We start from the raw sequence: 14,706 nt of genomic DNA on the forward strand, positions 1-14,706 counted from the left end.
TCCCTGCAAGAGAAGGGTCCATCTAGCTGCTCTAATCTGACTGACTGTACCGACCTTGAGTCGTCCGTCCACTAAAAGTTGGGTGGGGGTGTGCTCGGTGAGAATTGTGATGGGGCTGAGTCCGGTAATGTACGAAAAGTACTGGACTGCCCAGAATACTGCGAGCAGGTGCCTTTCACAGGCCGAAAATCCCTGCTCCACAGCATCTAAAACTCTGGAGGCGTAAGCCACGGGCCTTAACTGTTCGTGCCGTTCCTGAAGGAGCACGGCCGAAAGGGTGCGGTCTGTGGTCGCTACCTCTATCGCGTAGGGGGAAAGCGGGTCTGGAACTTGTAGTGCGGGGGCTGCTATGAGTGCCTGTTTCAAAGAGTCCACACCATCCATATGCTGCGGAAGCCATTCCCAGGGGGCTCCTTTCTTTAGGATCTCTGAGAGGGGCGCTGCCTTGATGGCGAAACCGTCAATGTGGTTTCGGCAGTAGCCAACCAGTCCTAAAAATGACCGGAGGGCTGAAACGTTCTGGGGAAGGGGCAATTTAGCGATCGAGTCAATTCTTTTGTGCTCGATCTCGCGTTTACCATGTGTGATAATTGTACCCAAATATATCACCTTGTCTTCCAAAATCTGGGCCTTTTTGGGGTTAACTTTACAACCAATTGAATGTAAGAGTTCCAGGAGTTCGGACAGAAGCTCGATGTGTTCTTCCTTGGTGTCTGTCTGCAGTAGTAGGTCGTCTACATACTGGACGAGACATTCGGGGCGAGAAAATTTGGCTAAACCATTTGCCAACTGTCGGTGGAAAATGGAGGGGGAGTTGTGGGATCCTTGTGGAAGGCATGTCCATGTGTACTGCTGTGCTTTAAAGGTGAAGCCAAATTTGTACTGGCACGCCTTTGCCAATGGAATGGACCAGAATCCATTACTGATGTCCAAAACCACAAAGTATCGGGAATTGAGTCCCTGCTTGAGCATGGTCTCGGGACTTGTGGCTACCATGGGGGCTGCTGCGGGGGTGATTTTGTTGAGTTCCCGGTAATCGATGGTCAGTCGCCATGATCCATCGGGCTTTCTCACTGGTCAAATCGGGGCATTATTAGTGGAGGCTACTGATCTAAGTACTGCTCTCATAAGCTGTCGATTACCTTTGAGATTTCTCCCTCTGCCTCTTGGGGAAATCCATATTGTCTTTGGGGTCTAGGGTCAGGTCCTGTGATCCGTACGGAGCCAGTCATCTGGCCACAGTCGTGTTTGTGGGTCGCGAATGCTGTCCTGTGCTTCTGTAAAACTGCCCTAACCTGCTTGTCCGTGCTGAGCGTGGTCAGATTAAACCAAAATTTGTCTACTGCGCTAATTTTGTTGGCGTATTCTCCTATTGTGAGCATTGCAGATTTTCCAGACACATTGGTTGACTGGATCAAATGAAAGGTGGTGGGAGTTCATGAAGTCTATTCCCAGAATGTGTTCTGCTGTGTGGGGCAGGTCAACTAAAACTACGGGGTGCTTGGTGGTGATGTTGCCGATTTGAATGGGTACAGGGGCTGTGATGTGTCCCTGCTGTGAGTGGCCTGTAAAGCCGCTGAGGGTGATAGTGGCTGTAGTGGGCCACGTGTCCTTTTGGAACATGGTGGAGGAATCTATTGTGGTGCGGGACCCTCCTGTGTCCAAGAGAAACTTGATGGGCTGTCCCCGTATTTTCGCTGCAACTACCGGTTGTCCGGACCTATCCCAAAGGGTGTCGCAGACCCAACTGGGGGAGCCCGTACACCGTCAATCCATTCCGTTCAGGTCCGTCTGATCTGAACGGGTGCTCACACTATGTATGGGCTCTGTCTTATTCTTAGAGTGCCGTCTGCTGGGCTCTCTGTGGCTTTCGTGGGGCATTGCATTCCCTTGCAATGTGTCCCAACTGGCCACAGTTGTAACACTCCTGTGACTTTTGTGGGGGGCTGTTCTTTCCTTCATTCACCCATGCGGGGTTCTGGTGTGTTGTAACTGCCTGTATGTCTGCGTCGGCCTGCTTTTCTTCGGGATTTTTAACTGCGGGTTTGTTTTGTACAGACTGCTCCCAGGTGCGGGACAATCTTTTTACTACCCACTTCTCATTATGAGCCTCCTCTGAAGGATCATAATTCGCACAAGCTTTTTGTCCTGTTTCTGTGGCATGGGAGATAAGGGTGCGGGTCCATTTGGCCATGTTGTCTGGGGACAAATGGGCGCGGTCTAAGTCTCCAAAAACTGCTGCAAAATGGATCCACAGGCGTCCAGCAAACGCTGTGGGGTGCTCGGTTTTCGTTTGCCTGCACTTATTGAGGCCATCTACGGGGTCGCCCCGGTTATACCCAATCGCATCTAGGACCGCGGTATGCATTTCTGCAAGGGTGCCTCCTCCTACATTCTGTGGGTCGGGAAGGGCTGCTGCGACCGAAGGGTCTAAACTCAAAACTGTGAGCTTTACTTGCTCTCGCTCATCCAGGCCGTACATGGTCGCCTGCTGCTTTACTCTGGCAAAGAAGTGGTGGGGGTCTGAGGTGGGGAGGAAAGGTGTGATTTTCTCGCACGCGTCCTGTAACTGGGTCACTGTTAAGGGGGTGGTGTACAGAAATTCCGTATCGTCCGATGTGGCTGTGCGGTGGGTGGTTACTGGGTTCATTGGAGCCGAAACTATCTGCTCTGTGGGGGGTTGGGGCACTTTTCACTTTTGGGGCTTTCCCTGCGCACATGTTCCCTGAACATATCTCTGTGCTGTCTCATTTAACTCTTCCCAATCAGGGCCGTCTTCCTCATCTAACTTTGCTCCAAAGGTTTCCTGGAATACTTTTTGAACTGAAAGCAGAGATTGCAGCTCTGCAATCTGCTTCCGGCACTTTGCGTGGTCTAGTGAGCTTTGTCTTTGCTCCGTGGTGGCAGCATGGAGTGCTCTTAATGCTGCCTTCAGGTCACTGCACTGCCTCTGTAATGCCTCTACCTGCTTCTCGGTTTTTTCACGTACCAGGACTGCACGTTGCGTGTCCTGATAGGCCTTTTCGTACTGGGACTGGAAGCTGCTTAGGTGCGCCAGACAAGACTGGCGTGCCCACTTGGCATCATCCACCTCTCCGTCTTTTGCTGCCAACTTCCTCCTTAACTCTACATTCTCTCTTTCTACCTCACTTACATCGACCTTACTCATTCGATGTGTGCCTTCTATCTCTTTCCGGAGCATCCTAACGACCTCCTCTGTGCCTCGCAATTGTGCCAAGCAGGACACGATTGCCATCGGCTTGCGAGCTTTCCCTAAGCTCTTCTTGTGAATCTCGCTCACGTTCTCCCACCAAGTATGTCCTATACTCCCGGGACCTGTTTCCTCATTGTTACAGAATTCGCTCCAAAGGGGCCATCCTTTCCCTTTGAGGTACTTCCTGATTTCTTCCTCCCATACGGGACACTGTCCTACTCTACTGCTGCTGGTTGCTGCGACCGCAAATTCTTCTGGGTTCATGAGGCGCTGCATTGCCTGCATTGCCATCTTTCTTATCTGAATGTTTCATTTAAATTTGGAACAGGGGGACTAAGGCGGTGCTGTAAATACGGGTACGGCTTTCGCTACTTTCCGAGATACAAACTCCCGACAGTTTTGTCGCAACAAAAAATCTATCAGTTTACCTTATCGCCCTGTTAGTTACGCATGCACACACACACTTCTGAATTTTGAGGATTGATCAGAACTGCTTGAACACTTGTGATTTTCTGTTCCCAATTAGATCTCTAATTCAAATTTTTGAGTTCTCCCGGAGTGGTTAAGCCACATCTAGTTCGGGTCCTGTCAGATGTCACCAGAAATATGTTGCTAACTTTTGGTTGGTTCAATTGGCTCTGTTTTATAACCTTTGCTCTCGAGTCGCCAGGTATCTTTATGATACCACCACGAGGATCAAGTTCAAGTACTGATCAATAACTCAATACACCGATTAGTAAGATTCAAATCAAAGCACATTTATTATACACAGTAATCGCTACTCATGCACAAATTCTACGTCTAAGCTACTTCTACAACTAACAGGCCTATACTTAACTTCGGTCTGGCCCACCAGGTCAGGGGAACAAATGGCCTTTCGTTCGGGTTCTGAGTCTGCGGGATTCGAAGTTGGTACGGATTGGTAGCTAGGAGCGCCTATCTCGTAGCGAGCGTTGACTTAAGACTTACTGGATTTCGGCGACAGTTGAACTGGTCACAGTCAAGGTTGGTTTGCGTTGCTGGGTGACCCGGTCAAGAAGACCGATTTGAACTTGGGGGCTTAACTTTATAGTCCCCAGGGGCTTCCCGCCTTTCGGGGCGGACCCCGTACCTGGTTCCAGGTGATTGGACTTTGTTCCAATCGCTTGGTTTGATTTTTCCAATACTGGACCGGTTCCCTGATCGATGGGTGGTCTTGAGGTGTCCGTTAACCTCTTTTGTGTTGGCTCCTGCCAGCGCCGGGGAGTCTGGCTTAGCTTTGTTTGTCCCAAATGTTGCGATTGTTCCCGGGGATTGCTTATTAGTATGTAGATAGCTGCTACATTATTATGCAGATGGCTGCTTGTATCGATGCTGTCTGGGCTTTTGCAGAGTTTAATACACAGTAAACTTGCACCTGCTGGTTTCTGCCTGTGTTGGCTGAATTTCCCTGCAGCCTTTGCTGTTCTCCATTTTACATCGGGACTTGGCCAACCCAGGTGGCTACACCACATTCCGGCGCCTGTTCGGGGAGGCCGGTACAGGAATTGAACCCGCGCTGCTGGCCTTGTTCTGCATTACAAGCCAGCTGTTTAACCCACTGTGCTAAACCAGCAAGTAAATAAGATCACCGTAGGCCCTGCTGACCACATGCTGCTTTCCTGCTGACCAGTGGAGATTTAGTCTGAAGATCACCACACCTCAGGACCAGGGCAGGGCCTTCATAAATGATCTCAGCTGAAACGGAATTGAACCTGCTGATGTAGACCTTGCGCTGCATCACAAACCAACCATCGAGCCAACTGAGCTAAACATGCCCCCATTTCTAAGACTTGTCAAAACGAAACAAAGGTTGGAGTGAGATACAACAGAGCATCTGAGACGTGAGGGCAATTATTCCTGTAGGGAGCAAACACCTGCAGAGAAAGAAAATGGAGGAAATCTGCCTGAGAAACAATTCTTTCTACAATTTCCCTGTACGCCTCTCTCACCACGCTTCAAATAGAGATCTTGCGTGTGCGCGGTGGATTATCGTGACTGTCAGGTGTCCTACAGCACTTTGCAGTCCGGGAAATACTTTTGAGGTGGTCACTCTTATGCTGTGGAGGAAGCTGAGCAACTTCAATTCCAGGATATCCAGCAAACGGGATAAATTAATAAATAATCTGTCTGAGACTCAAAGCTTCAGATTAGATGTGCAGGTTCGGTAGATTGGCCATGCTAAATTGCTCTTAGTGTCCAAAATTGCCCTTAGTATTGGGTGGGGTTACTGGGTTATGGGGATAGGGTGGAGGCGTGTGCTTGGGTAGGGTGCTCTTTCCAGGAGCCGGTGCAGACTCGATGGGCCGAATGGCCTCCTTCTGCACTGTAAATTCTATGATCTATGAGAGTATTATTCCTAACTGGACTATTAATCCTGACAGATTCTGACACATTACAACAAAATACTTTATTTACATTGATGCTATTTGGGAGGCCTTCAATTGCAAAATGAATGTGCGAGTTGTCAAAATCTCTCACAAAGTTGTCTTCTTACTGCTGCCTTTGCTGAGACAACATGATGTATTCGAGGTGTGGTAGCTTGACCCCTTTAAGGGGCAATTGTTCGCCGGCCTCGTGACCTGCCCGGGGCCAATCATGTGGGAGTGTGTGAACCCTGGCCAATGGGAGGAAGGTGGGGGCCAGAGGAGTGCTCCTTGTCAAGGAGTAAAGACCATGGGCGGGTTCTTCATTGCCTGACACCGAAATCGTGAAATGTGTTTGGGCGGAGAATAGGTTCCGAGTACCCAATTATTTTATTTTCCAATTAAGGGGCAATTTAGCGCGGCCAATCCACCTAACCTGCACATCTTTGGGTTGTGGGATTGAGACCCAGGCAGACATGCGGAGAAAGTGCAAACTCCGCACAGACAGTGACCCGGGGCTGGGATTCGAACCCGGGTCCTCAGCACCGTAGGCAGCAGTGCAAAAGCATTCATTTGGGGTCTTGTTGCGAACTTCTGTTTCTCACCTGTGTTTTTAGAGAGTTACTGTCGCTGCTTTTATTCAGCTCTTCTATTAATTCAGCCACTTCTTTTTGGAGATTTGCAATTATACCATCCTTCCTCTTGGATTCCGCCTCAAACTGAGAGAGGATCTTCACCTTATCTTCCAGTATCAAGACACATTTCTCCTGTTTCCATTAAAAGAAGCAGATTATGTTGATGAGACAGCCCAGCGAAACTTTCAGCCAGGAAGTTGGGATTTAGCTCCACAGCATGCGATATTTGACCAGTTCCTCACCCAGCTGCCGCCTGACTGACAAACCCTGTCTTCTGGCTCAGCAGCAACCACTACTAAAACCCACAAAGCAGTTAAATCACAGATTGCCAAACTCCATTAACATATTTATATTGAAAACTTGTTCCTGGGAATGCATCGGACTCCCAACACTTCCCCAGCCACAATAAAGCTCAACTTGGAGCTGGTCATTCCACATACTGGGGTTCTTCTAATAACTGTGAAACTTCACTCAAACCCACGTACTCGCCCACATTAAAATTCCACCCCTCTAATTATTTAACAGTTTCTTGCTCTCTCACTGGGTTGAACATTTTTTTTACCATACCTGAAAAACCAGTAGATTGCTTTTTAACTTCAAAATATCACCCACTCAGGCTAGCCCTGCCCTGCACCCCCATTTTTATACAGGTGAAATCAAAGCATCTCATGAGAATAGTTTGGAAATGGTGCAGCCCTGTTTGTGGTAAAATGACCAATTGCAGGCATGATGGGATGTTATTGGTCAAATGGAACCTATTACAGACCGAGGGTCAACAATGCATTTTGTATAATAATCACACATTATAACTTCTGCTCAGTCAGCGGGGTACAGTTTGAACGGGGATTGCGTGATATGAAGTTCTCAGCAATTCCTTGGTATGTTGCTCACCTGTCCTCTACCAATGTCAATTCCCCCAGGATGAAAATGTAAACCACTAATCTCCTTTAGGCACCGAACAAAGATTGTAAACACCAATTGCAATTCTTCTCTTTCGCAACTCCCGATGAACCTGGACCTAATATAATAAATACTCTGCAAATGTTGACAATTACACAATGGTGCTTTGTACCTTTTCATGTAGCACGGCAACATACCAAGGGACACCATCACTGGCAGCGCTGTATTCTGGTTGCTCTTTACAGTCTATGCAGTCATCTGAGTCCTCCATGTGAGACGAGGATGGGTAACCTGTTGCACTTCTGATAAGGGATGAATAAGCTGCAGAAGAAGGAAGAAAATGTCAAAAATCAATGAGAATTGGTCAGTGTTTCTGGAAAATGGCACATTGCTGAGTTCAGGGATTTCAGATTTCCACACGTTTCCCTATGCAAGATAGTGTTGACTCTTTCATTTTGAAGAAACACAATATCAGATTTTCGAATTCTTACTTTTCAATCGTACCAAGTCTGAAGAAAACTTTTAACTTTCACATTTTTGAGTGTCCCGTTGTTGCAATGTAACTAACAATGTAACTCTTGCTCATGTATTTGCTTTGTTTGGCCCCTTGTTCCGCACTGTAACCAATCACTGTTTGTCGATGTACCATTTGTCAATGTTCTCTGTCGATTATTCTTTTGTCTACTCTGTACGTACTGTGTACGCTCCCTTGGCCGCAGAAAAATACTTTTCACTGTACTTCGGTACATGGGACAATTATTATCAATCAATCAAAGTGTGAGATTCTCACATTACAGCTACTTTCTGTTTTTAAATCACATGAATGACTTGGTGCAGGAATTATGTCACCAGGAAGATGTCAAGACCTTATAGAGAGTACAGGGGATGTCTATCAGGATGGTATCAGGGATGAGAGACTTCAGACATGAGGAGAAGTTGGGCCAGTTCTCCTTGGGATTAGAGACATTTAAGACGTGATCTAATGGAGGGTTTCAAGATACTGGGAGATTTCAATAAAGGTTTTAAGGGAAAACTAATCTCTCTGACGGGTAGGTCAATAACTAGAGTCAATGATTCAACATTGGCAAATGGAGTATAGGGGAGAAAAGGAGAAATATTTTCACTGGGAATTCCTGAATCAGGAATGAAAATTCCATGAATGGCTGGCAACAGGCAGACAGTAGAACTTTCCATCCTAGTAGTCTTTTAAACCTACTACTCAATCTGCTGATTTGGTACATCAGGCAATCCTTTCTCCTCTCATACAAGGTGATATAATCTCTAAGCATTGCCCTGTCTGTCATCTTGAGGTCATGGTTTGCACCTTGATGGTCAACTCAATTAAACATCGCCTGATCTGGCTGGGCTGGCCAATCTGGCAAGTCAATCTCTGGCGTCTTTTCTGTCAGCGGAGCTAGTGGGCTGAGAAGGTGTTGCTACAGGCACATTAAACACACCCATTGTACCATTATTCAACAGTATTTCAATGGAGAAATCTTACCACTTGTGCTTTTGTCTTTGGTTAGAGGTGCCTTGATGTTGTTGCAATTCTGAATTACAAAGAAAAAGCAGAATTTTCTTACTGTGATCAATCAATCTTCTTCCCTGCTCAGGAAAGCATATGATTAGGACAAACATAAAAGTTATTTCTGTTGTATTTGGGGTTGCAGAAGAGCCGGGAGTGCAGGAGGCGAGAGAGGCTGACGTGTTGGCCTTTGCGTCCCTTGTAGACCGGCGCAGAATATTGTTAATGTGGAAGGAAGCCAAACCCCCGGGTGTGGAGACCTGGATAAACGATATGGCAGGGTTCATAAAGTTAGAACGGATTAAGTTTGTGTTAAGGGGTTCACCAGGCGGTGGCAACCGTTCGTCGACTACCTCACAGAAAGATAGAGGGAATGGAAAAGAAGTAAATAACAGCAGCAACCCGGGGGGGCGGGGGGGGGGGGGGGGGGTGAGGAGGAGGAACCGGACGGACTCTCAGGGATGTTATTGTATATGTATAGGTATTTGGTATATGTAATTGTATATTGGATTGTTGGGTTGTATTTTTGGAGAGTATTTATTTTGGACAAGGCAGTTGCCATTTATTTTTGTTTTTTGTTTTTGTTTATATATTACTTATTTATTTGTTTAAAACTGGCCACGGTTATTTATATTGCTTTATTGTTGTGTAAAAGAAACACTGCGTATTGTTATGTTTGGCCAAAAAACTTGAATAAAATATATTTTTTTTTTAAAAAGTTATTTCTGTTAATACTGATCTTGAGTGCATGAAAGGGACAATAACCATTCCACTGACAACTCATGAAATTTGGTTCTCCCACAATTTACCTCATTAAACCTCAGTGGAACCAACGAGAAATTGGGAACTTTAGCAATGGGATAAGGTCATTTAACAGAATATTCTGATCACTCATTGGAAGATATTATGGGCAGCATGGTAGCTTAGTGGTTAGCACAATTGCTTCACAGCTCCAGGGTCCCAGGTTTGATTCCCGGCTTAGTTCACTGTCTGTGCGGAGCCTGCACGTTCTCCCCGTGTCTGTGTGGGTTTCCTCTGGGTGCTCCGGTTTCCTCCCACAGTCCAAAGATGTGCAGGTTAGGTGGATTGGACATGGTGAATTGCTCTTAGTGTCCAAAATTTGGGTTACTGGGTTATGGGATAGGGTGGAGGCGTGGGCTTGAGTAGGGTGCTCTTTCCAAGGGCCGGTGCAGACTCGATGGGCCGAATGGCCTCCTTCTGCACTGTAAATTCTATGAAATTAATATTCCCCACCGAGACATCTTCTTACTGTCCCTCACAAAGGTTTCTCGCTCCACAAACATATTGATTTGACAGATATTTATACTGTCTTCACACCTATTCGAGTGGCGTCTTATCCTTGTTGGCCCGAAATTCCATTGCTTTTTTTAAAAGTGTAAAATTAGAGGAATTTATTTTCTCGGACAGCAAATTAGGATGAAAACAAATTTGGTGAGTGTTCCATCCCAAAATTCCATTTCCCCCTGAATGATAACAGGAAATGCTACCTACACTCAGCAAGTCTGGCAGGGTCTGTGGGGGGAGTAACAGAGTTAATTGTTTCAAGTCCCATATGACTTTTCATCAGAGCTAGAAAACCCATTTGGAATCAAAACGCTAACTCTTCTCTCTCCACAGGATCCGCTGAGTTTATCCAGCATTTTCTCTGTTTGTTTCAGATTTTCAGCATCTGCAGTATTTTGCATTTACCCCCTGAATTACACCCGGTGCTTCACACAAAGAGCATGATTGGCTGACTAGGGTCAATGGCACAGCACCTTGAACCTCCTGCTGTTATGAATGTGGGAAAAAGAATGGACAGCAGATGATCATCTGGTCCACCACACCTAACCCATCCTGGTGCACACTACCAGCCTGTATGCCCACATTTAGCCTTTCGGTTAACATTTCAGGTTGTTTATAGGAAAGGTCACTGACCTGAAACAGTTACTCTGTTTCTCGCAAGGGCAGCATGGTGGCGCAGTGGGTTAGCCCTGCTGCCTCACGGCGCCGAGGTCCCAGGTTCGATCCTGGCTCTGGGTCACTGTCCGTGTGGAGTTTGCACATTCTCCCAGTGTTTGCGTGTTTCGCCCCCACAACACAAAGATGTGCAGGCTAGGTGGATTGGCCACGCTCAATTGCCCCTTTATTGGAAAAAATGAATTGGGTACTCTAAATTTACAAAAAAAACCTCTGTTTTTCTCTCCACAGATGCTGCCTGACGTGCTGAATATTTCCAGCATTTTCTTTTTCCATTTCAGCTATGTCATTGTCTTAGAGAGGCTAAATCAGTCAACAAAACCCTTGAGGGCGGCACGGTGGCACAGTGGTTAGCACTGCTGCCCCACGGCGCCGAGGACCTGGGTTCGATTCTGGCTCTGGGTCACTATCCGTGTGGAGTTTGCACATCCTTCTGCGTGGGTTTCAGCCTCACAACCCAAAGATGCGCAGGGTAGGTGGATTGGCCACGCTAAATTTCCCCTTAATTGGAAAATAAAAGAATTGGGTACTCTAAAATTATTTTTTAAAACCTTGACCAATTTGGTGGCGGTGGTTGGGGGGAGGGAGGGGGGGGGGGGAACATTCCCATTTAGCTGATGCAACAAGACTGCGTTCCCATTTTCGAGCACCTTTTGAAATTCATTTCACACAGGATTCCTTCTGGAAATTGTCCAATTTCAGGCAGATTCATCAGCATGCACAACTTATTGGTGTAAACGCAGTGAAGCTCACCAAGTGGAATCCCCCTCGCCCACCCCTCTCTCCCACCTGGTGTTTGGCCCCAGTGTTAAAGTGTTAAACAATGTGCCCAGGTGAGGTCATTCGTCTCTCGGTGACGGGATTGACTTTTAAAAGAGATTTTACATCAAAATCAACAAAATACTGCCGTTTATTTATTTGCAGGAATGAGGGGTGAAATTCTCCGGTATCGGCGCGATGTCCGCCGAATGGCGCCCAAAACGGCGCAAATCAGTCGGGCATCGGCCGCCCCAAAGGTGCGGAATGCTCCGCATCTTGGGGGGCCGAGCCCCAACCTTAAGGGGCTAGGCCCGCGCCGGACTAATTTCCGCCCCGCCAGCTGGCGGAAAAGGCCTTTGGTGCCCCGCCAGCTCGCGCGGAAATGACATCTCCGGGCGGCGCATGCGCGGGAGCGTTAGTGGCCGCTGACGGCATTCCCGTGCATGCGCAGTGGAGGGAGTCTCTTCCGCCTCCGCCATGGTGGAGACTGTGGCGAAGGCGGAAGGAAAAGAGAGCCCCCATGGCACAGGCCCGCCCGCGGATCGGTGGGTCCCGATCGCGAGCCAGGCCACCGTGGGGGCACCCCCCCGGGGCCAGATCGCCCCGCGCCCCCCCCCAGGACCCCGGAGCCCGCCCGCGCCACCTTCTCCCGCCGATAAGGTAGGTGGTTTAATCTACGCCGGCGGGACAGGCATTTTAGCAGCGGGACTTTGGCCCATCCAGGTCAGAGGATCGCGGGGGGGGGGGCCCGCCAACCGGCGTGGCACGATTCCCGCCCCCGCTGAATATCCGGTGCTGGAGAATATGGCAACCGGTGGGGGTGGGATTCACGCCAGCCCCCGGCGATTCTCCGACCCAGCGGGGGGTCGGAGAATCTCGCCCGAGATTAACAAACAGTCGCCTGGCTTTGATTTCATGCCCAAACATATTCGATAAGGGTGGGACAGCGGTACAGTGGTTAGCACTGCTCTCTCACAGCTCCCGCGACTCGGGTTTAATTCCAGCCTTGGGTCACTGTCTGTGCGGAGTCTGCACTTTCTCCCCGTGTCTGCGTAGGTTTCCTCCGGGTGCTCCGGTTTCCTCCCACAGTCCAAAGATTTGTAGATTAGGTGGATTTGTCATGCTAAATTGCCCCTAAGTATCCAGGAATGTGCGTGTTAGGTAGGGTTATGGAGATAGGGTGGGGGAGTGGGGTGCTCTTTCAGAGGGTCGGTGCAGACTCGACGGGTCAAATGGCCTCTGTAGGGATTGTATGATTCTAAGTGTAATTGTCAATGAGTTAACATTTGCGACAACGGGGCAGAAATCAGGAATCATGGACAAATTATTCTATTTAACATTTGTTAAATCACGAGTAACATAGTATGATTCGGAAAAGCTGATATCGTCAACAAACCTTTTGAGCTGAAATTTCGACTTCTTGCTTTTTCTGATCTTGATTTAAAGATTTATATTTGCACAAGTCTGTGCGGGTCTGGTGGTCACTTCTTTGAAAAACAGAAAACCCCCTCATCTTCAGGACGGCCCCGTCTCTGACCTTTCTTGTTGGTGGACTGCACAGCCTCAAAGCTCTCCTAAAATATCCCTGGACACAAATGAAGATCTGTGGTTGTAAGTGCGAAGCAATAAATCATTTATTGTCTCAACAAGCTGCTCTATTTGCAAAGCCAGTGAATAATTTATATGATGGGTCCCCCTGTATTGAAGGAAGGAGCTAAATGTTTTGTGCTCCAATTGTTTTACCGAAGAGTGGTTTGAATTGTGACAATATAAGGTTGGTGCCCCACGGTAAACACCAGCAAAGAGTGCAATGGACTGTTTCTGTGCTCTGTGTAATTGGACATAACATACCAACATTTCAAAGGTGACTAAATATTTGCCTCCAATAAAATTGGACAAAGACGTTCCTAACTCCAGTCCCATGGAAGCAAAGCCAGGTGAAGACCCATTACCAATTCGAACCAGTGGCAGTCAATCCAGCGACAATCCCAATTGAGTCTTTGCCCTGTGGCCCATGTGGTAGTGTCAGGAACTGCAAGGTTGCCTCCAGAACGCTGTATGGCTTTCTTTTCTAAATCCGCTGATTTCACACACAGATAAACTGTAGTTGCGGCGAGCTTTTCTAATGTTACCCTATTGCTTTATCCATATCAACACAGGCGAATAACCTCTGAGGATATTGTGGTCAATATTGTGCAAGTTGTGCATTAATGCCCACTTTCCCATCTTGTGGGTGGTTCATGCAAATGGCATTAATTCTTTGCACGGACCTTGCATCAGAGAGTGGAGAAGCGGCTTCGCTGGGAGCAAAATGTCTGGAAATGTCGATAAGGATTTTTGATTTCAAATTTGGGAGAGAGTTTTTTAAAGCAGCCCCCAACTCACCGTCAATGCCCCTGCCTAGTGTAAAACACTGGCTGCTTCTATCCCCGAGACTCAATTCGATGGGCTGAAGGGCACTTTTCTGTCCCCGGACTGAGTGGGAGGTAGGAAGGGAGGGATTGCTGGATGGAGCTGCCCTCAGCTCCTGCAAGAAGGAAATTGTCTTCACTCCTTTCCGGCGCAAGAGCAGGAAGATAAAGGGAATTCAGGCGAGACTTTGTTGCTCAGCAACCTGGGTAGGTCATGAATGAGAGGCCCGTGCGCCTGCGCCCTTCCTTTTGATGTTGAGGATCTCCTATTGAGAGGTGAGGGGGTGTAATTTACTGGCAGAGAGACCACCCAGAGAGGCCCACTCTCTGAATCGCCAGCTAGCTGGGTGCAGGGGAACATTCCAAAGGCGATCTTGTTGCATCCTTAACCCCTGATTGTCCCTCAATCAATTTGATCCATGGGGCAAAGGGACCCGTCACACAGCTAGTCTCAGGGAATGGGATTATTCTGCTGGAACCCACTTCCAGGAGGCTGTTCTGGAGCTTATTTAAGGTGACATTTACCTTCAATGCCCCTCACCTGAGGTGTGGTGACCCTCAGGGTAAGTCAGCTCTCCCCCCTCATGGCGTCTTTACCTTACTTTGTACAGTGGAGAGATAATTACTCTGGTTTACACAAACATTTGACTTCAAACAAGTTATCAAAGACGGGAAACAAGCAGTTCACGCAGCGCAGCGCTATTAATGTAATAGTTTGTTCAAACATACACTTGTTGACAAGCACCAGGTAAAGTTAACAAACTGGCCATTGCCAGCCTTGCACATGACTGTCAATCATTGTGTGGTGATCTGAACAAAGATACAAGACTGGGAGGGAGAGACACATTTGTATTTAGGATCCAGGAATGATCCCACTAAAATCCATCATTTAGTGGAG

General features: G+C 47.7%; 2 protein-coding genes across 2 annotated transcripts in view; one reads left to right on the forward strand and one right to left on the reverse strand.

The window, feature by feature from the left end:
- LOC140392331 (coiled-coil domain-containing protein 27-like) overlaps positions 1 to 13,923 on the reverse strand; it is a 74,713-nt gene extending 60,790 nt beyond the window's left edge. The window contains exons 1-5 of the mRNA XM_072477642.1: positions 13,783 to 13,923; positions 12,794 to 12,982; positions 8,635 to 8,683; positions 7,306 to 7,454; positions 6,204 to 6,365 (exon numbers count right to left, since the gene is read on the reverse strand). Coding sequence (XP_072333743.1) covers positions 6,204 to 6,365; positions 7,306 to 7,454; positions 8,635 to 8,683; positions 12,794 to 12,910 — 477 coding nt within the window. The 5' untranslated portion in view covers positions 12,911 to 12,982; positions 13,783 to 13,923. The remainder of the gene's footprint in view (positions 1 to 6,203; positions 6,366 to 7,305; positions 7,455 to 8,634; positions 8,684 to 12,793; positions 12,983 to 13,782) is intronic.
- A 124-nt stretch (positions 13,924 to 14,047) lies between these two features.
- Positions 14,048 to 14,706, forward strand: part of LOC140392533 (uncharacterized) — a 47,610-nt gene continuing 46,951 nt past the window's right edge. Inside the window, exon 1 of the mRNA XM_072477805.1 lies at positions 14,048 to 14,084. The gene's annotated coding sequence lies outside the window, so the exon portion shown is untranslated. The remainder of the gene's footprint in view (positions 14,085 to 14,706) is intronic.

The sequence above is a fragment of the Scyliorhinus torazame genome, chromosome 16 (assembly GCF_047496885.1).
Source record: "Scyliorhinus torazame isolate Kashiwa2021f chromosome 16, sScyTor2.1, whole genome shotgun sequence".
NCBI lineage: Eukaryota > Metazoa > Chordata > Chondrichthyes > Carcharhiniformes > Scyliorhinidae > Scyliorhinus > Scyliorhinus torazame.